The 25,562-nt window shown below is 45.7% G+C and overlaps 13 protein-coding genes across 13 annotated transcripts; 6 read left to right on the forward strand and 7 right to left on the reverse strand.

Moving 5' to 3' along the window:
- Nucleotides 1-8: 8 nt before the first annotated feature.
- Nucleotides 9-1,336, forward strand: JR316_0007060 (Cell division cycle protein 123; the record flags this gene model as incomplete). Its single annotated transcript, XM_047892803.1, has 5 exons — nucleotides 9-190; nucleotides 249-420; nucleotides 489-738; nucleotides 834-962; nucleotides 1,020-1,336. The coding sequence occupies 5 exons, from the start codon at nucleotides 9-11 to the stop codon at nucleotides 1,334-1,336; spliced, it is 1,050 nt and encodes a 349-aa protein (XP_047748085.1).
- A 200-nt stretch (nucleotides 1,337-1,536) lies between these two features.
- JR316_0007061 (Delta(12) fatty acid desaturase) lies at nucleotides 1,537-3,246 on the reverse strand (the record flags this gene model as incomplete). The annotated part of the gene is made up of 8 exons (XM_047892804.1): nucleotides 1,537-1,768; nucleotides 1,822-2,052; nucleotides 2,110-2,266; nucleotides 2,321-2,390; nucleotides 2,444-2,684; nucleotides 2,748-3,002; nucleotides 3,055-3,099; nucleotides 3,149-3,246. 8 exons carry the CDS (start codon nucleotides 3,244-3,246, stop codon nucleotides 1,537-1,539), a joined length of 1,329 nt encoding a protein of 442 aa, XP_047748086.1.
- A 530-nt stretch (nucleotides 3,247-3,776) lies between these two features.
- JR316_0007062 (Casein kinase 1-like protein 9) lies at nucleotides 3,777-5,862 on the reverse strand (the record flags this gene model as incomplete). The annotated part of the gene is made up of 7 exons (XM_047892805.1): nucleotides 3,777-3,830; nucleotides 3,883-4,057; nucleotides 4,111-4,589; nucleotides 4,642-4,970; nucleotides 5,152-5,317; nucleotides 5,373-5,650; nucleotides 5,706-5,862. 7 exons carry the CDS (start codon nucleotides 5,860-5,862, stop codon nucleotides 3,777-3,779), a joined length of 1,638 nt encoding a protein of 545 aa, XP_047748087.1.
- Nucleotides 5,863-6,344: 482 nt separating this feature from the next.
- On the forward strand, nucleotides 6,345-8,735 carry JR316_0007063 (Putative pyruvate decarboxylase C3G9.11c; the record flags this gene model as incomplete). Its single annotated transcript, XM_047892806.1, has 12 exons — nucleotides 6,345-6,488; nucleotides 6,544-6,585; nucleotides 6,641-6,684; nucleotides 6,735-6,812; nucleotides 6,867-6,910; nucleotides 6,963-7,062; nucleotides 7,113-7,227; nucleotides 7,281-7,589; nucleotides 7,645-8,116; nucleotides 8,178-8,256; nucleotides 8,316-8,429; nucleotides 8,480-8,735. 12 exons carry the CDS (start codon nucleotides 6,345-6,347, stop codon nucleotides 8,733-8,735), a joined length of 1,797 nt encoding a protein of 598 aa, XP_047748088.1.
- A 229-nt stretch (nucleotides 8,736-8,964) lies between these two features.
- Nucleotides 8,965-9,867, reverse strand: JR316_0007064 (Spermidine N(1)-acetyltransferase; the record flags this gene model as incomplete). The annotated part of the gene is made up of 3 exons (XM_047892807.1): nucleotides 8,965-9,103; nucleotides 9,152-9,565; nucleotides 9,827-9,867. The coding sequence occupies 3 exons, from the start codon at nucleotides 9,865-9,867 to the stop codon at nucleotides 8,965-8,967; spliced, it is 594 nt and encodes a 197-aa protein (XP_047748089.1).
- Nucleotides 9,868-10,048: 181 nt separating this feature from the next.
- JR316_0007065 (uncharacterized protein) lies at nucleotides 10,049-10,478 on the forward strand (the record flags this gene model as incomplete). The annotated part of the gene is made up of 2 exons (XM_047892808.1): nucleotides 10,049-10,270; nucleotides 10,398-10,478. 2 exons carry the CDS (start codon nucleotides 10,049-10,051, stop codon nucleotides 10,476-10,478), a joined length of 303 nt encoding a protein of 100 aa, XP_047748090.1.
- A 361-nt stretch (nucleotides 10,479-10,839) lies between these two features.
- Nucleotides 10,840-13,800, forward strand: JR316_0007066 (Thimet oligopeptidase; the record flags this gene model as incomplete). Its single annotated transcript, XM_047892809.1, has 16 exons — nucleotides 10,840-10,986; nucleotides 11,124-11,375; nucleotides 11,433-11,534; nucleotides 11,584-11,604; nucleotides 11,657-11,788; nucleotides 11,847-11,986; nucleotides 12,038-12,092; nucleotides 12,148-12,445; nucleotides 12,507-12,593; nucleotides 12,647-12,875; nucleotides 12,927-13,067; nucleotides 13,126-13,205; nucleotides 13,261-13,390; nucleotides 13,451-13,488; nucleotides 13,550-13,653; nucleotides 13,711-13,800. The coding sequence occupies 16 exons, from the start codon at nucleotides 10,840-10,842 to the stop codon at nucleotides 13,798-13,800; spliced, it is 2,046 nt and encodes a 681-aa protein (XP_047748091.1).
- A 321-nt stretch (nucleotides 13,801-14,121) lies between these two features.
- Nucleotides 14,122-16,342, reverse strand: JR316_0007067 (uncharacterized protein; the record flags this gene model as incomplete). Its single annotated transcript, XM_047892810.1, has 7 exons — nucleotides 14,122-14,430; nucleotides 14,491-14,511; nucleotides 14,565-14,601; nucleotides 14,652-14,718; nucleotides 14,775-14,895; nucleotides 14,946-15,004; nucleotides 15,058-16,342. The coding sequence occupies 7 exons, from the start codon at nucleotides 16,340-16,342 to the stop codon at nucleotides 14,122-14,124; spliced, it is 1,899 nt and encodes a 632-aa protein (XP_047748092.1).
- An 847-nt stretch (nucleotides 16,343-17,189) lies between these two features.
- JR316_0007068 (mRNA degradation protein, mitochondrial) lies at nucleotides 17,190-20,211 on the reverse strand (the record flags this gene model as incomplete). The annotated part of the gene is made up of 12 exons (XM_047892811.1): nucleotides 17,190-17,758; nucleotides 17,825-18,005; nucleotides 18,069-18,276; nucleotides 18,328-18,425; nucleotides 18,485-18,607; nucleotides 18,660-18,788; nucleotides 18,837-18,965; nucleotides 19,023-19,169; nucleotides 19,226-19,358; nucleotides 19,418-19,487; nucleotides 19,542-19,643; nucleotides 19,698-20,211. 12 exons carry the CDS (start codon nucleotides 20,209-20,211, stop codon nucleotides 17,190-17,192), a joined length of 2,403 nt encoding a protein of 800 aa, XP_047748093.1.
- A 234-nt stretch (nucleotides 20,212-20,445) lies between these two features.
- Nucleotides 20,446-21,066, forward strand: JR316_0007069 (ADP-ribosylation factor-like protein 8A; the record flags this gene model as incomplete). The annotated part of the gene is made up of 6 exons (XM_047892812.1): nucleotides 20,446-20,486; nucleotides 20,543-20,588; nucleotides 20,652-20,696; nucleotides 20,756-20,843; nucleotides 20,895-20,952; nucleotides 21,003-21,066. The coding sequence occupies 6 exons, from the start codon at nucleotides 20,446-20,448 to the stop codon at nucleotides 21,064-21,066; spliced, it is 342 nt and encodes a 113-aa protein (XP_047748094.1).
- Nucleotides 21,067-21,900: 834 nt separating this feature from the next.
- JR316_0007070 (uncharacterized protein) lies at nucleotides 21,901-22,275 on the reverse strand (the record flags this gene model as incomplete). Its single annotated transcript, XM_047892813.1, has 2 exons — nucleotides 21,901-22,066; nucleotides 22,157-22,275. The coding sequence occupies 2 exons, from the start codon at nucleotides 22,273-22,275 to the stop codon at nucleotides 21,901-21,903; spliced, it is 285 nt and encodes a 94-aa protein (XP_047748095.1).
- A 215-nt stretch (nucleotides 22,276-22,490) lies between these two features.
- Nucleotides 22,491-23,714, forward strand: JR316_0007071 (26S proteasome regulatory subunit RPN13; the record flags this gene model as incomplete). The annotated part of the gene is made up of 7 exons (XM_047892814.1): nucleotides 22,491-22,667; nucleotides 22,725-22,826; nucleotides 22,877-22,888; nucleotides 22,948-23,090; nucleotides 23,154-23,272; nucleotides 23,332-23,476; nucleotides 23,549-23,714. The coding sequence occupies 7 exons, from the start codon at nucleotides 22,491-22,493 to the stop codon at nucleotides 23,712-23,714; spliced, it is 864 nt and encodes a 287-aa protein (XP_047748096.1).
- A 478-nt stretch (nucleotides 23,715-24,192) lies between these two features.
- Nucleotides 24,193-25,502, reverse strand: JR316_0007072 (E3 SUMO-protein ligase NSE2; the record flags this gene model as incomplete). The annotated part of the gene is made up of 6 exons (XM_047892815.1): nucleotides 24,193-24,406; nucleotides 24,462-24,567; nucleotides 24,621-24,675; nucleotides 24,727-24,858; nucleotides 24,911-25,027; nucleotides 25,080-25,502. 6 exons carry the CDS (start codon nucleotides 25,500-25,502, stop codon nucleotides 24,193-24,195), a joined length of 1,047 nt encoding a protein of 348 aa, XP_047748097.1.
- Between the last annotated feature and the right edge of the window lie 60 nt (nucleotides 25,503-25,562).

Raw genomic sequence — 25,562 nt, forward strand, 5'->3', positions numbered from 1 at the left:
AATCCTTCATGATGTCAGACCTCTTTCCAGCGAGCACACCTTCCTACGTGCTTGCCTTTCAATTTTCATCATGGTACCCCACATTTGCAAAGCACTCTATCAAAAGCACCATTGTCCGCCCGCTGTCCGCTGATTTCCAAGAGTACTTGCATGCAGATGGGGTGTTCGTACCGGAAGGCTCTGACAACGTGTTGGTCCCATCATGCTTGGTGTTCGGTTCTACAGCTGACGTCGAGGTGTATGCGCAGACCGGCAGAGAGCACGCTCTCAGATGAGGAGGACGCGGTAGAAGATGACTCTGAAGACGAGGACGCGCAGCCTCGGAGACACTACACTTTCCCAGACCTTGACCAGCGCATCCGAGAGTGTATAAAAGAATACGAGGCGGTCTTCCCCAAGCTCAATTTTTCCTCGCCAAAGGTGCTGTCAAGTGTCTATTCAGACGCATAACTATGTTCTAATTACATTGTCTGCTTTTGTCAACGCAGGACGCGTCGTGGCTACTCCCATCTTCCTCTCCCTTGAAATGCATGTCACCTGCGGACGTCTACCTCCTGCTCAAATCATCCGATTTTATCAATCACGACTTGAGCACCGAGAGCGTGTTTGAAGGGACGAAATATGACCCTTCCTCATCAATATCGCCAACATACGAACTCGAACTCGTCCTGCGTAAATGGTACCCCGTCGATCGAGGACGCGAGCTGAGATGTTTCGTGAGAGGGGACAAACTCATCGGTGCGTATGCGTCGTCTCTCTTTTGCCCTTGTTATCTTTTCCTGCGTATTTTTAGCGCAAACTCGATCTCTGATACCCATACCCCCAATGTACAGGCATATCGCAGCGCGACGTCAATTTTTACGAATTCTGGAACGACACCGACACCCAAGCCAAAGTCGCATCCGCCGTGAGTGAATTTTGGGAGACCAACATCCGTCCTCATTGGTCGGCCCAACCAGATTGTTAGTCTAACATGCTTTTGAATTAAGATCTTACTGACCATTCATTTTGTTATCTAGATGTCTTCGATTTTCTCCTCACGCGCGATCTAACGCGGGGGCACATCATAGACTTCAACCCCTACATGCCCAAAACTGACCCTCTCTTGTTCACATACGAAGAACTTACCGATATCTTCGCCTTATCGTCATCCACGAAGAAAGACATACCAGTCCTCAGAGTCATTGACTCGGCCTCACATCCGGCAGCGGCGAGCAATGCCCCCGCCAATCAGCACAATATGCTTCCAGTTGAAGCCATCAACATGAGTAGCGGAAGAGACATAGAAGAATTTGCAGACCTGTGGAAACAATCCGTCAAAGAGAGTAGCAGCTAACGTACATATCTGCAGTGCAACTCAGCATATTCACACACACAAAGGGTAATTAGTTTCTCCATGATTAGTTTTGCATGATGTTAATTAATGATAGTCTACTACATGATCCATGCAGCACCCGTCGGGACCAGAAATCCATCTATATATGTCTTCGCTTGGAGGGTAACGTACATCCAAAAAAGCCAATCTATAATAAAAGCCTAGTTCTCCTTGTCGACCTCGACACCAGAATCGCTGGCAGTGCTTTCGGGCATGGCAGGCTTCATCTGGGCCAAGCCGTATGCATTTTTGAAGAAGACGACATCACCCTCATCTTCGACGAACTTGCACTCCTTGAAGACGCGGTGGACTTCAGCCCAGCCACCAGGGGCACCGTCTGTGGGGATTCCGGCAGAAGCAAGTCTCTTCTTTAAGGCAGTGGATGCCTCCCAACTAGAAGTAGTGGTCAGATAATTAAAAGTCAGATTAACGCAATAAACACTCACGCGTTGTAATGGGGAATCTTGCTGCAGACGTGGTGGAGAACGTGAGTCTCAGATATACCGTTGGTAGCATGGGAGCCAATCCAAGCCATGACGCTTCCAAGGTCACCAAGGAGGTTACGGTCGAGAGTGGCAAGGGCACCACGGGCGAATGTGAACTCAGGAGCGCGGTAGTGGGGAAGGAGAGGATCGGTGTGTTGCAAGAACGTGATCAGCACAAGCCAGTGGTTAACCCTAAATATGGAAATCAATTGACTTAATTAGACTTCGGAAGTATTAAATTTTATTTACCAGAGATAGGGGACGAGGTAAGTGCGGAAAACCTCGAGGAAGCCCTTGTAGTAGATGCTAGCAGCAATGCAACCAAGCCAGATGAGAATGCCAATGGTGGACATGATAACTTGGTTATAGTGGTGGGGCATGAACATAGGCGAGTTGGGGTTAAAGTCTGAAAAAAGATAGATCAATAGAGTGACAGGTAATATGATGAAGTCAAACACACGGCTGGTTCCCTTGGGGTATTTGGGCTGGCCTGAGGCGTTCATGAGAATGTATGTCCACCATCCACCGAGCTGGAAGATGCATCAATGATTAAGTTCTTTGTGTGGTCAGAACAGACATTTACCAAGTAGGAAGCAGGGGTCAAGATAGCACCGATGGGGGAATCACCAAGAGCCTCCCACATCTCTTTCTTAACCTCTTCTGTGACACGAGAACCGAGGAGGTCTTCCCTGGCAGGGTCGAGAGGAGGTAAACCAAGGCCAGAACGAGTGGTAGGGACGAAGACCTGATCCTGAGTCATATGTCCGGTCGAAGCGTGATGCTTAGCGTGGGACACGCGCCACGAGTGGTAGGGAACACCGAGGCTAGAAAAATGAGTTGGTATTTGCTACGTTCGATGAAAGGCTAATATATGAAGTGAGACGTACGCAGAGTGAAGGAACCATCCGACAGTGTTGTTGACGGTCTTTGATTCAGAGAATGCCTGGTGACCGCACTCGTGGCCAATGACCCAGAGACCGGTGGCGAAGAGGCCAGCCCAGAAACCATAAAGTGCCCACAGAGAGACACTGAGGGCGGTGTAGAGGTATGGGTGGGGCAGGGAGATGACAGCAGGGTCAACGAAGGTGTTGGCGTACACGGTGGCCTTGTACAAACACACAATGACGAACAAGTCCCATGCACTAATAACGATATGAGCGCTTTTCGGAGCTGAACACGAGAAAGCGTACTTACATGTAGAGACCAGACCTGAAGGCGGACCTCTTGAAGCAGTGAGCGCTGGAAGGCTGTCAGTAGGTATCGCGAACTGCAGAGGAGGGGTACCCACGGAATAGCGTCCAACAAGTCCTTGATTGGGATATCAGGGACTGGGTATACGCCCTGGTCAACGACGGTGACCTTTTCGTCGTCGTCCTTACGAGCCATGATTATTGTTGTTGGAGGAAGGGGAGGAGGGTGCTAGCTGTGAAAGCGGTTAGTTAAATTTATGGGGGGCCCTATGATCGGTAATTGCCGGCATTTTTTTCGATGGGGCAGCTGTAAGCATGAGATTTCTAGGAACCCCAGCATCTCAAGTTGCTGTCTTTTATCATTCCCTGACTGCTCCGAGTTGCGCTGTCTGCTGTCTCGACTTCCCCATTCTCGCTGGTAGCTATCTATTTTTCTCATATTATCGCGACGAGGGCCTGCTTTCCAGCATCTTCTAATTTTAGGTCAGTCGAGATCCTTTTAATGGCCTCATTTTCACTGGTTCGGCTTTCTCGAAGCCCAGGCCTGTCTAGTGTGATCCGCCAAATAAATCTATGCCAATACCTCCGATAATTACACTGCTCTTTATTACTAGGATACATCGAATCTTCAACAGATATCTTGGTACTATTTACATTTTTTTACATTCTAGTATGACCTGTGTGTAGATCTAGTCCATAAATATAATCAAGAGGAACAACCAGAGATCATTGAAGCGCTTTCAATCGCTCCGACAAACCTTCAAGAAATGCGAATCCGTCCTTAAAAAATACGCGTCAATTTATGTGCAGGCAGTGAGGCTAGTAGTCCCACCTTGGTTACTGTCCGGCCAGTGCTCTTGTTCGTAACTTTGGCAAAATCAGCAACGAGAGCGGCCAGCGCTTTGTTGCTTTGAACCAACATCACTTCCCGCCTTAGTCGCGCAACAACTCCCAATTTAACATGGGCTGGCTCCTTCTCGGGCACCTGCTCATTGAACGACTGGTGTCTAAACGCCTAATGTATAAACGGCGCCCTGACCATAAATACATAGGCACGTACCTTTGCGGCGTCACAAATACTGAAGGATCGTCCAGCTGTTTATACAACACATCCAAAAATGTAAATGCCTCCCTTGTCAATGTCCTCGAGCTATTCATCTGCAGTACATCCACAAACTCCTTCACCAGCTTCGACAGCGCTGCATTGTCGGTCGCATTCAACCCCCGCCTTGCTAGTTGGTTGAGTCGAAGCGCCTTGGGCGCCTGGTAGCGTATAGGCGCAGGCCCGCTTTCCGAATCACTGCTGATCACAATCGTATCTTTTGACTGCGTCCTTTGTTTCTCTAACTCTGTTGTCGAGTCAAATTGAGCATCCTCTTTCGCTCTTCGAAGGGCCTCCTGGATGTTCGTCCGGTCACCTAATATGGGCTGTGCCCCCAGATTGAGATTTGTAAGGTTGTTGAGGATGTCGGCCATCTCATCCCGAGGAATCGCAGGTGTCCTCATCCTAAGGGGCGTGTTGATCGTCTTCGCAGAGGCCTAGCAAACTTTAAAAACATTGAACACTTAAAATATTATTCTGGAAACTTACAGCGGGCATGGGCGGCGGTGGCCATATAAAGTCTTCCGGGTTCTTGAAACCTTCATCAATCGCTAGTTCTCTAAACTTGTTCGCCCATAGATCATAGTCCGGTGTTTCTTTGAAGGCCAGTCTCCGTGTGTACGATAAAAATTCTTCGAATTCTGAAGGAAGGCCTCTGCAAAGATGTTCGGGCGTGGCCTTTCGCTTCTCAGCTTTGAGGCGATTATGTGCATCAGTTGTCTTTGGTACGCCATTCCTTGTCCAGCTGAGCCCTCGTGGTGTCAAAAGGTGGATGAACATCAACGCAGCAGCTTCCAAGTCATCTCTCCGTGAAGGCACTAGTAATCACATCAGTCACACTATGTGTAATATATTCAAATTTTTTCAAGATCACCTTTCCCGCGACAATGCACGTTGACAGAGCTACCAAAGTATTGAGTCCTGAAAAATTAGGCATTGGTGGATGGGATGATGAATACCTGAACCAATAGTTGCCAATAAAATCGCGCTTAATCTTACTATCAGGGATATGTCGTCCTGTGTATGGGTCAATAAAGCGCTTGGAGAATCCGAAATCGATCATGTAAATGATCTTGTCGTTCGGCGGGAGACCAATGACACAGTTGCCCAGCTGGATATCTCGGTGCAAGACTCCGCGATGGTGCATAAATTGCAGTCGTTTAATCTGATCGGATCCAGTATTAGGTGGCAGTATGCTCCAATACGAGGAAGAAACTTACCAGCTGGATGGCAATTGAGCAGACAGTGCGCAGATCCATAGTATCTCTACCGCTTTTGCGATAGAGGCTATCGAGACTGGGTCCCAAAAGATCAATAGCCAGATAGTCCCATGCGCCTTGCACACCGGCTGCATAGAGTTTAGGCATGCCCACACCACCCTGAAGTAACGGGTATAGATGGCGTTCATAACGATTGGTCGGACATTCATGGTTTACGTATTGCACTTTTAGAGCGACAACCTGATGTGTGTGCAGATGAGTGGCCTTAAAAATGGATCCTGTGTATGATCAGACGGTCAGTCCGGTAAAGCTTGGAGGCACTATATTGCGTACCTGAGTACCCTGATCCCAAATTTTCATTTAGCCACCAATTAGCAACAATTTTGGGAATCGGTGGAGGCGGGGCGTCTATGCTCCCTTCTGATCCAGTCTCAGAGCCTTCTGAAGAGTAGTCCTCCGAGTTGGAAGCATTAGATTCGACCACTGGCATGGTTGATATTTGTGGATCGTGATGCTAGATGATAACCGAGAAAACGCGTTGAATTGGAAGAAGATCGAACGTGTGCAAGGTGGGTCAGCAGCACGGTGAAGAGCGGAGAGATGTTGGCGGAGAGAACGGGCAAAAAGGGTGAACCACTCGGTGCGGCGATGGCATGGTTGGACTGCCTAGTGCGAAGAGGCGAAAACGCGTCTGTCACGTGGTCTTCGGCGCGCAGTGGCGCTGCACGTGCCGGAGTTATATTTATCATTTTTGGTTGGTGGATCTGGAGCAGGCTGCAGCGGAGCTAATAATATTATCGGTGACTCTCTGATATGGAACACTTTCTTCGTCATCGATCGAGGTCCAACCGAGACTCGCCCATGAAAGACGTCTCTTGAAACATATGGTAGGAAAGCCTCCTTGCAATTCCACTATATAATCTCAAACTTATCTACCCTTCTCCCTCATACTCCTTCCACATCCTCCACAACATGTCTTCCAACTCAGATAATTCCCTCAAAGCTGAGGTCGACCGCCTGCGACTTGAGCTACAGGCTCTCCAGATCTCCACTGGCGTAAAAGGCATCACTATAGGCAAATATTTGCTCACTCGTCTCAGTCAACTCGGCGTACGGGTATGTGTTTTGTTATCTACTATCGCTTCGGAGAAACTGATGCTTTATTGTGTAGTCCATGTTTGGCCTGCCAGGAGACTTCAATCTTGGATTTTTGGTGGGCTGCGCGTCGCTTTCAGCGTCAAATTGGTATTAAACTTTTAAACTTTTAGGATGTCGTCGACGACTTCCCTGATATTGATTGGGTTGGGAACTGGTTAGTGATTCTTCATCCACCTGTGTTCTTGCACTCATACCGCATCTCAGCAATGAGCTGAACGCTGCTTATGCCGCCGATGGATATGCCCGCATCAAGTCAAGCTCCCTTGGCGTCATCCTCACTACGTATGTTTTGATTCATAGTGCTAATTATATACTTATCTGACGCTCTATAAATAGATTTGGTGTTGGTGAATTGTCTGCAGTAAATGGAATTGCGGGAGGTACGTCAAAGATTACTTCATTTTGCCTGAAGATTGACGTACGGTTGTGTAGCCTTTTCGGAAATGGTCCCTGTTCTACATATTGTTGGTGTACCAAGCACCATCCAGCAAAAAACCAAACCCCTTCTTCATCATACCCTTGGCGACGGCAGGTTAGCATTGATCTTTCACTAATCTCAACCAATTCGCTGACCTGTCGCAGGTTTGATGCATACCGTCAAGCCGCGAGCCACTTTGCTATCAAGAACGCTGCAATCCTTGACAAAGCGGACGCCGCCAAGCAGATTGATGACTTACTCACAGCATGTATCACGAAAGTAAGCTTCTGGCTTGCAATAGCACTTGAAAAATTCTTACGTACTTTCTTTAGGCCCGCCCTGTATATCTCAATCTGCCTACAGACATGGTAAATGTCGAAATCTCATCGGAACGGCTCAAAATACCCTTGTCGCACCGTCCACCTTCCAATCCCGAGCAGGAGGAGGAATTTGTCATTGAACTTATTGAAGAACGTGTAAAAGAGGCTGAAGGTGATGTAGTCGTCATCGTTGACGCCTGCGTCATTCGACACGATTGCCGCGAAGAAGTCAAAAAGTTCTTGAAAGACACTGGTTTCCCTGTGTATGCCACACCCATGGGTAAGACTGCGGTCGACGAAAATTACGAGCGTTACGGAGGGGTATGTTCTAATGCAATGCCTCTGCGTGGATTCATGCTTATCTTGAGTAATACAGATATACGTTGGGTCTTTAACTGCACCATTGATCAAGGAGAAAGTCGAATCCGCTAAACTCATCATTTCAATCGGTTCCCTCATGAGCGATTTCAACACCGGAAACTTTTCGTATAATATTCCCAAACGCCATCATATTGAACTGCACTCCGACCACACCCTCGTGCAGTACGGCCGTTTTGACGGCATTGGCATGAAAAACCTCCTCCCCAAGCTCACCGAGAAATTAAAGTCCTTTTACCCTGTCTCGAGCCAGATCAAGGTTCCGGATTACATCAAGCAATTGCCTCAAGAAGAGACCTCTATCATCACCCACAAGTGGTTCTGGCCTCGCCTCGGGTTCTTCTTCAAGCCTAAGGATGTGATCGTTGCTGATACTGGAACATCCAATTTCGGCATTCTTGAGGTTCCTCTTCCTGCCAATGCTGTCATGGTCAGCCAGATTCTATGGGGTAGTATCGGTTGGTCTGTCGGTTAGTTTATCCATATCCAATGGTTTTTGGCTCTGTGCTGACTGCTGTTTTTTGTAATCAGGCAGCTGTCTCGGTGCCGCTCTGGCAGCCAAGGAAGTTGGCTTGAACCGTACTATCTTGTTTGTTGGAGATGGTAGCATGTGAGTTACCCCGCAATCGTTCTCATAAATCTATAACTCATCATGTCTTCTTTTTTAAGACAATTGACAGTGCAAGAAATTTCCGTGATGATTAGGAAGGGACTAAAACCTATCATCTTCATTTTGAACAACAAAGGTTACACCATAGAACGAATGATCCACGGGAAGCACAGGTGTGTTTTGCTACTTTGAACAATTTTCACGAAAACTCAATTCTGTGCAGAAAATATAACGATATCGCCGACTGGAACTGGACTTCGCTGCTGCACACCTTGAACGACGGTAATAAGCATGAAACTGCCAGCTATACCGTCCATAACAAGCGCGAACTCAATGATCTTCTCGACGACGAGTCTTTCGCCAGCGCAAGCAAGATTCAAGTCGTCGAGGTCATTATGGATGCGCTCGACGCTCCCTTGGCTCTCGTGAGACAAGCTGAGATGACAGGGAAAGGCAACACTTACGGCGATGGATCATAATCTATGACTCGAATTTCTCTTTTCTTCATTACACTTTTAAATGTTGACTTCAGGACAATCGAGATTCAAAGTAACTTGTGTAGCATTATGTATCACTCGCGCAACTAGACTCACCTAGATACGATTATAAATAGTCATGTAAAATAAATGTAAACCATTTTTGCACCTTTCATGATGATTTTTTAACATTGATGAAGAGCAAAGCAAATGCTTTATGTATGAACGTAAATTACGCTTGAACTGCCCTCGTTGATTGTTCTCTTTTCTTTGCAAACCACTCACTCTCCAATATCCCCATATGGATACTGTCTTGCCATTTTCCATCGAAGAAGTTGGATTGGCGCTTTCTGCCCTCTTCAACACATCCACTTCGAAAAATTAGTCGGTAAAAATTTAATCGTAATGAAAAGACATACATTCTTTTATAGAGTTTGATGGCGCCAAGGTTGCTGTCCAAAACACCAAGGGAGATACGGTGGATAGCCAAATTCTTAAAGGCATAATCGACCAAAAACTCAGTCACCTCTGAGACATATCCCTGGCCCCAGACGTCTGGGACGAGACCGATGCCAAAGTTCACGTCTCGGTTCTTGACGTTGGCGACTGTGATTGAGGCGGCGCCGATGACGCGAGGACCTGTAGGCTTATCGATAGCCTCGATGATGACATAGAGTAGGGCCTCGTTGGCGATCTCCTCAATCTTTGTGGCAAAACGATGGTTTCGTGGCACGATGTGGTCGGATATCAGGGTGTTCTGGACGAGTGGGTTGTTGACGAACGCGAGAAGGTGAGGAAGATCGGCGGGACCGTAGGCCGGAGAATGGTGCGCTCTGTGGCGAACATTTTGACGGTGTCGTTAAGAGCGTTCTCGATGAAAACAATGTGAAGAGATGTTTCGGTGAAAATAAAAGGGATTTCTGAGTGGGTGCTATGCCATTTTTTGACTCTAGTGCTACTCAATTCTCTTTTCTACGATGTTGTTTAATTTTTAAAACCATGTGGAACAGTCTGGAACAGTTTAACCGACGTGCTTGGTAGTAAAATTCATGTGGTGTACATTATGGCGGTATTTGAATCCATCAATTTAACACTTCTTCAGCTGAATATTTGGAGCAGGCAGTAATTCTGACATATGTGTTGTAATCTGATAAGATTCAGCTTGGCAAACTGAGATTATGTGGGCCAATCGCGTCTGATAAGCAAATCAAAAGCAAACGAGATCATTTGGACACAACAGGATTCCCGGTCCTCGAGTCAAGCCGGAAAGAAAGCCGAAAGAGTCGTGTGTTTATTCAGCCGAATCTGAATCCTCCATGGCGCGCCTCACGCCCTCTCATGCTTTCCAATGGGGAAAAGACAAGGAAAAGAAGAACACCAAGAAAGAAGAGCGTGCCAACCGTCGTATGGCCATGGGCGAATTCAAGAGGAGATGTTTGCCGAATGAAAGACATATTAAGCAGGTTGCAGAATGTTTTGGCTTGACGAAAGAGCTGTCAATTCAGTTATCAATCTTCGTTTTCCGCCGGAAGGATGAGGTATAGGCTCGGATATGCTCAGCGTAAGTGACCTCAACGCAGCATGATCGTAAATTTGAGGGTGAAGAGGTGCAGGATACAAAAAATCCAAATTCAACCTGATATATATGACTATATAATTTGTCAGACATCGGACACCAACTTCGAGATGAGAGTAGAAATTCAACGCTCATACTCACTAGTGAAGGCCGTAGACGAAGTCATGTAGATAAGATTAGATGTGCCAACAAATCCGTGGCGCCAAGGAAACCCAACACGGAGGGCAACGCGACTTGGTTTGTTTTCACCACTGTGCAGTTTTGCCCATATAACGCGACCCACGACGCCATATGTTGACCCTCCGCGCTGTGAGGCAATACATACCACGCATACCGGGTCGAACGGGTTCAGTGGGATGGAGAGGAGTGCTTGTCGTTGGGCTGTCAGCAGCGGGCTGGAGGTCAATTTCAAGTCACGTCTGTTGTGGAGATATCCGAGCAAGATCTTCGATTAATGCTCTTGCTTTGAGATCCTTCTCATCCTCTGTTTCCCATCTGTTCTTCTCAGCCACATCATCCAGTACTCCTGCAATGTCCTTTACTGCTCCACAACCTCCTCCGACTTGGGAGCATACTACGAAAGACATTCATGACCTCACCAAAGATGCCATTGACAAGTACAAGGCTACTATGGATCGTATTGGCGCTCTTGATCCAAAGGAGTGCAATTTCACATCTGTGAGTGTATACATTAACACGTTAATATGGTCCACTCACCGTTTCCATTAATTGATCAGGTATTTGTAAGTGAAGCTTACCCAAGGCCCATTATCCCAAGTCCGGAGCGCGACCCCTAAATCAGACGTTCGTTATAGACAGCACTTGCAGAAGCGGACGAGGTATTTGATAAAGTAACCGAACCATTAGCATTCTACCAGAATGTCTCCGCATCGAAAGAACTTCGGGATGCCTCCAATGAGGCTGAATCTACAATCCGGGACTTCGGTGTCGAAACTTCTATGCGCATCGATGTCTTCAACGCAAAGGTTGCTGCTGAAAAGAATGTCAAGGAATCTGGCCAGTGGGATAAATTATCGCCTGAAGAACAACGTCTCGTCGAAAAGCTGGTGAGTTTCCTCTTCTTAGATATCTTCTTCGTAACTTAACATCACTTCGACGAAAAGGTTTTGGATGGTACACGAGCAGGGCTAGCACTTCCAAAAGAGAAGAGAGACGAATTGACCAATCTCAAGAAGGAATTGTCTCAAGTCTGCTTGGAGTTCCATGTATGCTTATTCCATTGTCTGTAATTGTCATTGCTAACTTTGAAAATAGAAAAACTTCAATGAAGAAAATGTAAATGGAATTTCGCGGGTTAAATTTTACGCCTGACATTGGATCGTAACAGGGTACCATTGCTTTTACTGAAGAGGAGCTCAAGGGCGTCCCTAAAGACGTGGTCTCTGGCTACATTAGACGCACTGAAGGCGACGTCGAACTTTATGACGTGACTTTCAAAACTCCGGACATCTTCCCTATCGTAAGTCAAAATGCCTCATCGGTTGGTTGTTATAGTGTGTCAACTTTAAGGTGTCTAGTTCAAATTTGCTGAAAATCCAGAAACCCGTAAAAAAGCTCAAGAAGGTCATGAAGCACGTCTCGCTTCCAATGTCCCCCTTCTTGACAAAGCCTTGAATCTACGACGTCAAATTGCCACGCTTCTTGGATACAAGACCTGGTACGCAAGACCTTGCCTCTTTCTCATAGGAATTTATTGAAAAGCGTCTAGGGCAGATTACATCACAGAAGTAAAGATGATTAAAACCGGAAAGGGTGTGGAAGACGTAAGTTCAGACTGTGAATAATCTCTAATAATTCTCAAACTATTTGCCGTCATAGTTCCTTAATGACCTTGAAGAAAAGCTTCTACCTGTCGGTCTCAAGGATAGAGATACACTTCTTGCAATGAAAAAGAAAGAACACGAAGCCAAGGGTCTTCCATTTGACGGCAAATTTTATATTTGGGATTATCGCTACTATGATCGCAAATACATTGAAGAAACGCTGGATCTGGATGACTCTCTAGTCAAAGAGTACTTCCCAGTCTCTGTGGTGGTTCCGGCCATTTTGGAAATCTATCAGAACCTCCTAGGAGTGAGGTTCGAAGAACTCAAGGACGCGTCTATCTGGCATCCAGGTGTGTAAACCCGCATACGAATTCGGTATATATATCGACAACTAATGATTTGTTCTTACAGAGGTTCAAGCGTATGCTGTCTGGGAGAAAGATGCAAAGGATGAATCGGGATTCCTTGGCTACTGCTATCTTGATCTCTTCCCGAGGCGTCTGTTGTTTCTTTAATTTATATTTTCTCGTGTCTGATAAAAACATTTCTAGCTGGAAAATATTCACATGCTGCTGTCTGGCCCATTTTTTCTGGTTACGAGCTCCCCGATGGAAAGCGAAGCTACCCACTTACGGCTATGGTTGCCAATTTGGCCAAGCCCACACCTGATAAACCTGCACTCATGCGCCACGACGATGTTGTAACGTTCTTCCATGAGATGGGCCATGTATTCCACGGTCTCCTTAGCAGGACCAAGTATGCTAGATTCCACGGTACAAGGTATGTTGAGGATATGTGCTAGAGATGTTGAGATATTGATTTATCTTTCAGTGTTGCGCGTGACTTCGTTGAGGCTCCTTCTCAGATGTTGGAGAACTGGTGCTGGGAGCCTAAGGTCCTTCAGAAAATGTCGAGTCATTACCAGACAAAGGAACCGCTCTCATCCGAACTCATTGAAAAACTTGTCAAGAGGTTAGAACCTTTTCCTCTTCATTTATTTATGTCCAAGTTCACTCATAACAATGACTAGCCGTTATGTGAACGTCGGTCTTTTCTACCTTAGGCAATTGTTCTTCGCAAAGTTTGATTTGAAAGTCCACACTGACCAAAGTGCGTAAATTGGTTGCAAATAGCTTTTGAGCATAGACTAACGGCGCTAAAACAGCGGCGGATGATTATACTCGCCTCTGGTGCAACTTGCGAGAGAAAATTTCGCTTGTCAGTCACGACAAAGAACTTCCCGGTCAGGGCACGTTTGGCCACATTACTGGTGGCTACGATGCGGGCTATTATGGGTAATATCTATTAATACTTCTCCTTTTTCATCCTATCTGACAGGACGTGATTGTTTCAAGTTACACATACTCCTTGGTGTTCGCAGCAGATATGTACTGTAAGTTCGAGACCGCCATATGAGATCTCAGAACCGGTCATACTCACGGCACTGTTTACAGCCACCGTCTTTAAGGCTGACCCACTTGATCCCACCCGCGGGAAACTCTACCGTGACAAGATCCTTCGTCCTGGTGGAAGTCGCGAAGAGCTGGATACTTTGACGGTAAACGACAAACGATTACTCAATTTTTTTTCTTGCACTGATTGGACGATAATGCAGGACTTCCTCGGACGACCACCAAACAGCGAGGCATTCCTTGAAGAACTCTTTGGTACAGTTCCTGCGTCGAAGACAGCAGCCAACCTCTAGGCCTGAAATCATTTGAATGCGCAGCCTGTGTTTGGACATTGAGGAATACAATCTAACTAAGAAGGCAAGTGATTAGTTCACTTAAAGTAAAATGTAACAAGTGGGAAGGTCACTCTAGCTTAAGAGTTAGGATTATTGTGATAAAGATAGGGGAGGTCAATATCGAATAATTTAAGACCATTGAAAATGCCATTTAGCCCACCAACTTGGAAAGAAAGATAGAAAGAGATTATTACATGGAAAGTGAGAAGGGTTTCGAAAGATGATCAAATATCAAGACATGCAATAAAGACACTTTTTGATGGTGAGTTGAGCAGAAGTCTACCCTGCAACCTTGACACCGGCGCTTTCGTCATCGAGATCATTTTCATTGTCATTTTCATCCTCGTTTTCATCTTCCTCAACTGGTTCGCCCTCATTGACGGGACCAAAGCGCCTGTCATTTCGGCTACCTGGACCGCCGTCGCGTCTGTTGTCGTCTTTTTGTATTTCGTCGCGCATGATTTGCACATCCTGGTCGACTTTAGCCGCAACACGATCAATTCCAGCCTCAGCAAGGGATATATGAGTCCGCTGGGTAGACAAGTGAGCAGATTTCCTCGGGGGTCGCTTGAGTCGACGACGAGCGACCTGAATAATAATAGTTGGTGAGTGAATGACATCGAGTAAGTTGTCAAAAAAAAAGCGAACCATCACAGGTACAGAGCATTTCTACAGGGAGGGGTAAGTTCAAAATCCGGAACAACAAGAACTCATAGACATACCTGTATGAGATAGTGGGATGTGGAACCAAGTAGGATTCTACGCGGATATTAATGTAAGATCTGTGGGATTTCTGATGATATGCATACCCATTCAATTGGCCCAAACCACGAGACCCCACTATCAGCATGATAGGTTCAATATGGTCGACAATATCTATAAGCAAGTTACGTGAATGGAATAGTTATTTCAAGGTCTACAAAGAAGCGTACCAAGTAACATATGCCTGGAATTCTTGGCATGCCATGCTTGACATGATATGGTTACATTCAGCTTCGTGCGTTGGAGTAAGCCGGTCACTTGGCGAACGAGAATGTACGCCAGTCCTTGTCGCTGGAAAAAGATTGAGAAAGAATAATCAAAGACGCTACAAGAGCTCAAACCTCTTGTTGGCTTCTCAGCTTCACTGCGCGATCGGCAGCATTGGGGATTGCAGGGTCAACTAATTCTCTGCCGTCATTTCAACTGATGCTAATTTGATTAAGTAAAACTGACCTTTCGACTCATTCTCAACGACTGTAACAATGGTCATCTCATCGCCATCACGTAAAACAGTCCCAATACCCCATTCCACAGCATATCGACTTTCTTCACTGAGATCACTTGCGACGACATAACGCCTCTTTCGTCTGTCGCCAAGTTTTCCCTCCGGATCACCTTGAGTTAAAGTAATTGTACATCTATCGCGTTGGAAAACGGGTCGTGATGTATTGTAAGGCAATGGTTCGTGTGTTTTGACGGACTTCCGCCTGCGGGGGTTCCGTTTTCCTCGTGAATTCGTGCCCAGAGCATTGAGAGAACTGGGGAAGTAAGGTTCTGGCGCGACAACGACATTGACACCTTCTCCTACCGGATCCGGATCTTCAATCTCATGGGCGGCAGTCGAGGGATCGACAACAGGCGGGATAATAGCATTGCGCTCAGTATTGAGCTCCGTGATCGGATCGAAGGTGTCCTCCTGGTCGCTAGACGACGCGTAGTCGGTCTCTGCGTCGGTGGTGAACTCGTCGCCGGATTCGTCGTCCGTGTAAGCAGTGGTTCGCGGGAGAACGGACGAAGAAGTATCCGATAGGTCAGCATCGGACTGACTCATACGAACAGGTTCCGGAGTGGGAGAGGGTTCGCGATTGCGAAAACGTCGGAATGTGAAGGGCGACTGGGATCTGGCTCGCGAGACACTGCGAGACTGCTTCCCGTCGTCGCCTGGAGCCTGGGAGGCGGATTTGATGCGCTTCACCTTGAGCATAGATCGTCCTCTGTCTTTGTCTTTATCCTCTACAATGGTGCTCTCTCGTGTGCTTGTCCTCGATAGAGAGAGAGAAGACGACAGTCCGCCCATCATCGACGAAAACGACTTGCCAAAGGAGCCTCCATTCTTGGTGGAGTCAGGAGACTTGGCCGAAGATGGGTTCTGTTGTTGAGAGTTTGTGCGTTCGAGTGCGTGCGCGATGAGCTGAGTAGCTTGGTTATCGAGAGTCTGAGGGGAAACCTTGGGCGAATAAGTCAGTATAGACTTCGATGACCATCGCTTCGGAGTTGAGGGTCTAGATGGAGGTGCAGCATCACCCGCAGCGTGCTGTATGGTAGATGAACTAGGGACAATGACAAAAGAATCGGGGTCTGGGGTAGAGGAAATAGGAGATTCTAACAGGCCAGATGCCCTGTTCTCCGTTGGAGGGCTCGTCTTTGGGGTGGACGGCCTGGAGGAACTGCCAGCAGCTTTAGGTATAAACGAAGACCAGCCACGCCTCTGACTGGTAGGCTGATTGTCTGCACTCATGTAGGCGTTGGGATGCAAGCACAAGAGACTCCGGCGTTAAAAATAAAAAGAGTACGACTCACCGATGCAGATTTCGACTCTTCTCCGGATGGCTGCTGATATGTCAGTCCTCAGGATCTTGGCGAACATTATGTATGGATGTACGTACATGGCTCATTTCACCCTGCGATTTGTTTCCAAGGTGGATGTGGTGACTCTAGAAGAAGGGAAGATAATCTGAAATTTCAAATTTGAAATCCTAGTCCTTTATCACCTACGTACAAGTTACCATCTAGCCTGCAGTATCGACTGCCATCTGCTTTGTTTCACACAATCTCATAAGACGGGACCCCGAGCAATCACAGTCATACCCCATATCTGGCAAAACCTCCCAAATCTTCCGCCATATTCACCAGGCAAAGTGTTCGAAAGCGGATACTCGAAATATCACCACAAATATCCACGCTGATCAAATGGTCATATGGGGTCCTCATCTCCCTTTGTTGCCAAGTGCACTCATTCTTGTCAGATACAAGTCCTAATATGTCTCGAGAGCGGGTAAAATGGTGTAATTATAACACTACATAAGTAGGACTGATTTGCTACATGACGAGGAGCCCCTCAAACACATTAAAAAGAGTTAAGTATCAAACAATAGGACTTGTAAATGTGTAATACTCTAATTGGATATCATGTCGCGTAGATGATAAGCACGCGTAAAAGTTATTTTGTGTTGGCGTGTCCATGATATGGTTTGACTTGATGGAATAACCATTTCTACAACCCAAATTGATGCTCAATACAAAAAAGCACATAGATATTACAACTTACTACATACAAACGAAGTGCGCAACCACTAGTCGGACAATTATTTGTTTTGAATATCACTGCCTGCTGGCCGTGCCACAGACATGTCTTTTGATGATTCTACAGGTAGATCCGTATTCTGTTCGACAGGTGGCTGAGTTTCCACAGATTCTCCTTTCTCATTTCCCGTCGATGATTCCTGTGGTACAAAAGACTGTTCCGTGGACGATACTTGACGTTCGACAGCTACCTGCTCAGACTTCACACGAGATGGTTCTGGGAAGAACGGACTGATCTGTGGAATGTAAACGCCTTGGCCATACACAATTTTCGGCAATCCAGCCAAAAGCTGCTCTTTTCTCTCCATCTCCTTCCTGCCAGCTCTTGCAAGCCTGCGGTATTTTTCGACGGATTCCTGTGCCAACGTAAATGAGTCAGCATTGAAGGCCTTCGAGACCGTTTCGTTGGCCTTATTAAAGCTGAGATTCTCCCAGTACTTCTCTGCGTCTTCAAGAGACACCGATGAAGGAAGCGAGAGTGTCCGTTTCTTGCGCTTGAGCATCGAATTGTAGTCTGACCAAAGCAGTTCCTGTGAAAGGTCGACGCGTTCGATTTTGTAATTAATGTCCCCTGATATTTTCAATGAAGATATGTGAGAAATGGCTTTGCAAGGTCAATAGAAGAAGAGTGTCCCACATTTCGCCTCGATTGCTCCCAACGCCGCGTTCGGTCGAGCCGGTACACCATTGAGCTTATGTTCAACGGTAACATGGAGTTTCTTTATAGGTTTCTCACCCTCGCCACTCCATTCAGCAGGTTGGATGTAGATTCCAAGCAATTTACCGGGTTGGGGCGTTTCAACTACACATTGCAGCGACTATACAGTACAGGACCGACATTGTGAGAAAGGTATAAATATCGCCTTTGTAAGAGCACTGACCTGTCCAGGATAACACTTTACCGCCTCTTCAAGAATTGCTTCGAGCAATCTTATGCAATGGTTGAAAAGCTTGTTCCCAACTCCCGGCACTGATCCAAGTAGCCGCTCGTCCATTTCGTCCAGCGAAATATACTGGAAGCCAAAAATTCGCTCCGTATTGTGGTACGCGACCATGACACCGTCCATGTTGCCAATCCTGACTTGGAAACTTGCGAAATATTGGATAAAACCCACCAGTTCACGCTAATATGTGACATACCTATACTTCAAAAACGCGGAGCGAATTAAATCATAGTATTCCTTCTCAAAACTTTCAAGTACACCATGTTGTTTTTTGATCATGTAACCTGCGTTCTCCTGCGTTGCCACGGGCACGACAATCGGTAAAGTATTCGCAAAAGATTAAACTAACTTACTTCGTAGTTCAAAATATCCATACGGATTGAGACACAAGCACGCGTTTTGATATCAAAAACGCCTGTCCCGGGTAATCGAGAATCAACGCAATCCAATTGTGAACGCATGACAAATTTATCGGACTATTCCAGGTCAAAAAGACAGAAACCTTAAATCAAGAAAAGAAATGCATACCTTAGCGTACCGATATGCTTCTTTCTTCGGAGGCGGAACTGCTTCATTTTCGACAGGAGATGACTCCACTCTCATGAAGGCATTGAATTCTTCTGGAGATTTGGTCACAAAATTTTCCAGAAGCGTACCCTGGGTGATGCATTAATGAATGACAAGACAAGAGACGGTATCGCATACCATCCAAGTCAAGATATTTCTGTCTGGATCGTCCCATTCAGTTGACATAGAGTCAATGGCATAAATTCCATCTTCGTAGTTCAGCTTGACCATGGCAGGCATGCGCTGGCCTGGAGTAAAAGTTGTAGGCTAATAACCGGTACAGATTAGGACCAGATATACAAGAAGCGATGAAGAGATATTCACTTCGTGTTTAAAATACTGGCTTAAAATAGTGGCGTCGATTTCTTTATATTCCGTTAATAGAAAATAGATATGACTGAGCATCCCAGACAACGAAGAGGTTGACCCAGCAAATTTTTTTTGTTCTCGGGTAGCCATTATGTGTAAATCCTGAACGAGAAGGTTGGTTGGTGAGGTAGAGTAATGTAAATATAGCAGAAACAAACCTTGTCCCGAGAACTACTAATAAAACCTGTAAGCCTTTCAAAAGCAAAGTCATTGACTTTGGGGATCTTTTCTAGCCACGGTGTGAAGTTATAGACGTGTGATCGTGGATCTTGCAGCCAATGGACACCTGGACTGATGGAAAGAAAATACTCAGAACATAACACAAGAAAAGCAGAAAGCTAGTGACATACTTGAAAAGAACGCGATCCAATCCATGCGATAGCGTAGCAATAGGATTGTGCTCTGAAATGGGAGCAACATCTAAAAGCATTTATTGTTTAGAAAGCACATCTGCAGGATGTGTCTGAAGCTTACCTTTCAATACAGACCCAGTTTCTTCCACACTTTTGCCCTCGGACAAAAATGATGTGGGCGGAGCATGAGGAGGAGGAGGACGGTCTATTTCAGATGTTATTACTGTTATAAAAAGGTTAGCAGGTTAAGGAGAGAAGAGGTAGAAATGAAACGTACGCTGTGACTTTTGCACCTGAGAGTCCGTGGAGTAGCGAAATTTTGACATGGGTGAATAATCTTCACCGGACGACGACGGGGATTCATGGTTTGCAGCAAACTTCGGAGTCTGCTCTGGAGGCTTCGAAGTTGCTTCTGTGGAGGGTGGGTCTCTTGCGACCATTTGATTGAGCTTGTGCCGGAGAGTCTCTACCACCAAATTTGGCTTCGAGAGTGGTTTTGCTGGTACATGAGGTTTCCGCTTGAGATTTTTGGTCGAGGGGTTCGGAAAAGTGGAAGGGCCTGGATCTGATGAAACCGATGATGCCAATTTGTGACGAGGCCGTAGTTTGGACGATTTGGATGTCAATGCAGGGGAAGACGCGTCGGAGGATTTGAGAGCGTTGTCGGATTCAACGAGGGAATGCAAATACGAGGCAGACCTGGTGAGCGATGGCTCACCAGAACGTATACTAGAGGCATGAATGCATCGTGGTGGAGATACAAGCCAAGAAGCTGCAGCTCTGGTGGTCATCTAAGGAGCGAGTTCAAAGTAAAGTCAACGGCGAGAATAGCTTTGAAAAGAAAACTAGTGACAAGCCCAGGACCAAAGTCACGTGTATGTTCGGCCCGTCATTGCCGCTCACCAAAATGATCCATTTATGGGATTGCCGCAATTGAATCCGCAGGCGACAACTCCACATTGGACAACTACAGTCATTGCTCAGGTTCCTAGTTAGCGCGTAAACCTCTCGGATCGGCCGCTAGCATGCCAGGTTTCTTCGCCTCAATATTCCAATGGATTAGCGGGTATGAATCATTCTGTGTTATCCAGTCTATACTTTCAACAATTCATCTTTCTACAGCCTCTTTTTTTCGAAACAGGCCGAAATCGCTGTGGTGGGCCTACAGGTTTGCACCTTTGTTCTACGCGATTCTTCTTTCCTGCATGCTAATTCTAAAACTTTAATACAGGCCTCCGGAAAGACATCATTCGTCAACGTCATTACCTCGGGACAAGTGAGTCGAATCCAAAGCCGGAGCCGCTCGTCTGAGTGACTTACCATTGCTGTGCGTAGTGGAGTGAAGATGTCGTTCCAACAGTTGCATTCAACTTTCGGAAAATCAGAAAAGGAAACGTAACTATGAAAATATGGGATGTAGCAGGTCTGTCATTTATATCTTTCCTCGCCCATATGCTCATAAGCAATTACCTAGGCCAGCCCAAATTTCGGTCAATGTGGGAGCGGTATTGCAATGGTGTGGATGCTATAGTGTACGTTAAGCAATTCCTTTTGACAGTCAGCCCCTGTTCATTATATCCAGGTTTGTTGTAGATTCCGTTGATGTTAGGCCAATTCATTATTCTATTCGATTTATTGTGATCTGACTTTCCTTCAGCAAGATAAATTTAACACTGCCCGCTTCGAACTTCACCAGCTTCTAGGTCAGCCAACTCTCATTGGTGTCCCTTTGTTGGTGGTATGTTCTTCAGTGGCTTCATCGATCCTCGGGACATTTATTGGTATCTTTAGCTGGGAAATAAAAATGACATGAATGGCCACGTCTCAGTTAAGGACCTAATACAAAATCTGTACGCCAGGATTATTGCTTGGTCGCACTATTCAATTTAATAATTCATCACAGACAATTGGACAAAATTACAGATCGTCCTGTATCTGTAAGTCAATGGCATTTCCTTTAGATGATTGCAGGTTGGCTGACTTTATCATTTCTTAGTGTTATTCGGTAACTATCATAACCCTGACTGATACGATGCCATTATCTCATCTTTTCACAGTGTTCAATGAAGAGTCAACATAATCTGTGAGACAAATTATTGTAGCAAAGCATCCTAAAACTTACTTCTTAATAGCGACATCGTCCTTCAGTGGCTAGCAAGCCGAAGCCATTAATCAGCAAGTGGTTTGGAATCACTCAGGATATTATAACATCGAGGGGTTACTTCGGCGTTCACCAACTCATCTTTACCATGTAGAATGTAAAGTATAATACTGGATCTGTAATATATCGCCCCAGGATGCAAGTTCAGGATATGAAACTGAACTTTCGAAAACATCTCGCACAATAGTAATGCGATCGCTATCCAAACTGCAAAAAGTAAAGTCCGGTCTGGTTCGCAATGGTTGGGTTGATGTTGCTCTCTTAGCAAGTGAAATAGCAGTGCTAGTCGAGACTTGGGATTTCACAACGAGCAAGCAAGCTATCTCCTTTTCGCCATTTGAACCGTCAAGTTATCGATATACATTTGCAGAGTCTCGTTTCCTGAAACGAGTTTGTCCACTTCTTTCTGTACTGTTTGCACTTTGGCCAACATGGCTACCGAACAAAACCTGTTACAACTCAATATTTGACCATTGGGGAACGCGCTTGCCTTTTAGATCTTCTTGTGCGGCAAGGATTTCTCTGGGATATGAGGTTTGATGATTTGTGCGGTTTGGAAAAGAAAGAAAACTAACTTCAATACTTGTTCCTTCCTCAATGTATCCCTGACAACACCAAGATCGCCACCACCTTCTCTGGGTGACACCACACCCCATGAAGGGCGTTCGTCTAGCGAGTAATCATCATAGTCCATGTAGCAGATTTCAAGAGAAAAGACTCGCTTCACTAGGATAGCGTTGACGTGAAAAAGAAAATTCTGTTGAATCTGCAACTCAGGGCGGCCTTCACTAAGTGATCAATTAGCGATCACACGAAAGCGGACTTTCAAAGTCACGTTCAGCACTGACGCGTCGCGGTCCAAGAGGAGTTCCCTCCCTGAACTTTCTGTGATACATCTTCTCTCATACCATGTCTCTCGCAAACGCAGAAGTTCTACTGGCCTTTAAAGCTGGAAGAGCTTTTAGAAGGGAAGGAACCAATTTTGTTGATCCCAGCTCAACCAAAGGTGCCATCTACATCACCAATGGAGAAGATGGCCTGCAACACTTCATCTGGAAGAACCGTGTTACGGGCGACATAGAAGAGGTTTGTTCTTCCTTATGCTTAGTACCCAATATCTATTTTAACTATCAGGGGTTATAGGATCTCATTTTGTTCCCCTTCGATGCTTCCTTCGTCAAGGTTTCTCAATCCAGTGGCAGAGTATACGTTCTAAAGTTCTCATCTTCAAATCAGAGGCACTTCGTACGTTTTTATTTCTCGCCTGGATATTCATATTGCTAAAATATATATAGTTCTGGATGCAGGTAACTCGCTCTTTAGGTCGCCTTTTGATTCACCTCTAAATATCGATGCCGTTTAACAGGATGCTTCATTCGCTCGCGATACAGAATTTGCAAACAACGTAAATGGCTTGCTGCAAGATCCAGAGTATGAGTTGAGGTGGGGCACCTCTAATGCACCTCAAGCATCTACATCGTCTGCACCTGCTCAACCTGCTGCATCATCGTATGTCCTTCTTTCCCTTCTATTTCACAACTTCTATGTCATTTTCTGAGTTTTCAATTACAGCTCGACTTCTGCTACTTCTTCCAATACAAATTTCCAGGCTACTCCAGAACAACTCGCAGCTATTACACAGATGCTGTCTTCGATGTCAGGACGATCTGGAGAAGCAACCCAAGCCCCTGGTATGCCTCTTGACGTCCATAGTTCCCATTCAATTGGCTCTGACATCACCCGTCATCAGAATTATCTCTCACAGATATTCTTACACCAGCAAATCTGGGACCTTTGTTTACCGGCCACCCCGAACTAATTCCAGCACTCTTCCCTCACCTTCCTCCAGACCTACCGATGCCTCCATCCGCGGAAGTTCTGCAACGAATTATACAGTACGTTTTTTGGACTGTTTTCAATGGACACCCTTAAACCATCGAGTTCTTTTTCAGTTCTCCCCAATTTAGAGCCTCGGTCGCAAATTTTGATCAGGCGTTGAGGACAGGCTTATTAGGAAATCTTGTAACGACGTTGGGCTTGCCGGAAGAGGCGGGGACCGGAGTTGGCCCATTCCTAAGGGCAATTCAAGAACAAGCAGATAGAGAGGCAAGCGATAGCATGGACACGGATTAAATTCAGTTTCCCTACTTTTGTTTTCTCGCATATTGATTCTGGATGTTGTTGGAAGAGTCGAATTCCACTTTTGCTTATTTAAAACGGCCGTGATGACAGCTGTCCAAAACCCAATCTTGACGTACAGATTCGTGTAAGGATTATCATTGAAACGCATGGATCCTGCACTTTGATTAGGGTTTGCTCCCTTGAACGAGGCTGCAACTCTTTGGGGTTTCTACATTTGGCCTTCATCATTTTTGTCTCAAGAACAGCCAGAATACACACTTGTGTAACAAAGGGGTATGCGCGATGCTTCAGATAAGCTATTAGAAACTACGAAGGATGTGGTACATATGGGCAAGGTGGCGGCAATAGAAGATGAAAATAAACTTGAACATAAACGCCCGTGGACAATATCAAAGATAAAGAAATAGTTATTATGTAACTCCATGGGTTGCATTGCTGTATTCGTAGCAAGTTCCAGAGGCCTTACTTGTCAGTCGACAACTTCTTCCGCGTCATCAACTCGTTCATTCACTTTTTTCAGTCGTTTGTAGGTCTCTACTGCCTTGGCGAGCTTTTTGTTAGGTTGACAGTCATCTAATTTGAACGTTTGATTACATCCCGCTGCCGGACATTTCTTTGTTGAAGGGCCAGATCTGAAATGGTCTTTTATAGAGGATGCAGAGAAGCTATGACCACATATGCGTCTGGAAGATGATAGATGAGTTTCTTTTTAAAGATGCAAAGTTATCAAGAACTCACGAGGTGCAAGGGTTTTCTAGTAGAGTCAATGTTATAGGACAGTTGTAGTTTTGAGTGACTCCGCCCATTTCAACGTCGTCATCGGAACCTGAATCATCACCATCCTCTGAAGCAGACATTCAATATGTTTGCCACAATATTGAACCATGATATGCATACCTTTGGGTATCATTTCTGTTAGTGGGGGCATGGGGTTGTCGGGATTATTTGCATTCTACCTTTTTCGTCAGGAGATGTGCTACTAATGAAGGTGCAATGGACGAACCCAGATTGCTAAGTGGAAGTCGGAATACATAGTTGGTGTAACTTTATTCAAGTATTTTTGTCGCGTTGTTTTGCTGGCATACTCATCCTTACGTTCCTCAACACCAGCTTTGTACTGACTAAGAGCATTTCTCTGTGATACGGTAAATCGAAAAACAAACAAACAAAGTAGTCATTGTACTTACGATTTCTGTCCCTGACATGGCTTTTTGATATAGGGCATCCAAAGATTGGGCATAGCAGTTCATTTCAGCCACTACATCCATAAATTCTTTCACACCGTTGTCCAACTTTTGCAACTCCTAATGATACGGAGAATGAATACAGTATTGAAGGAACCAGCGTGGTTTTTACCTTTGATGAAGCTACATCTTTCTCTCCTGCACCCACCATAGCCGCTGCTACTTCTTCGTATAATTCACTTCTTTTACTTACTCTATCTCTCATGGTTATCCATTCCTTTGAAAGACCTTGAAGCTTTTGTAAATCGTCTCTACGCAATGGCTGGTCTGGGAAATTCTCCACGTCTATACGGTCGTCCTCATCCTCATCATTCTCATCCTCAGCTTCAGGGTCTGCTCTTTGTTTTCCATTGGATCGTCGCCGGAGATCTTTTTCCCTTTTGACTGAAACTTTCTTTCCGGTTCTTGGACGATCTTCAGCGTCGCTAACGTCATCAGTTTTCCGGGAAGCTTGAGTATTTCGGACGTCTTCAATATCTTCAGAGTTTAGCCTGCGTGAAGTGGGCTTACGACGCGAAGAAGTGGCAACGGGCATGGTGCAGGAATGGTCAAGAATAGTAATAATTGAACAATGGACGCGTTTTATTAACGTGTT

This window comes from Psilocybe cubensis, chromosome 6 (assembly GCF_017499595.1).
Source record: "Psilocybe cubensis strain MGC-MH-2018 chromosome 6, whole genome shotgun sequence".
In the NCBI taxonomy this organism is placed as follows: domain Eukaryota; kingdom Fungi; phylum Basidiomycota; class Agaricomycetes; order Agaricales; family Agrocybaceae; genus Psilocybe; species Psilocybe cubensis.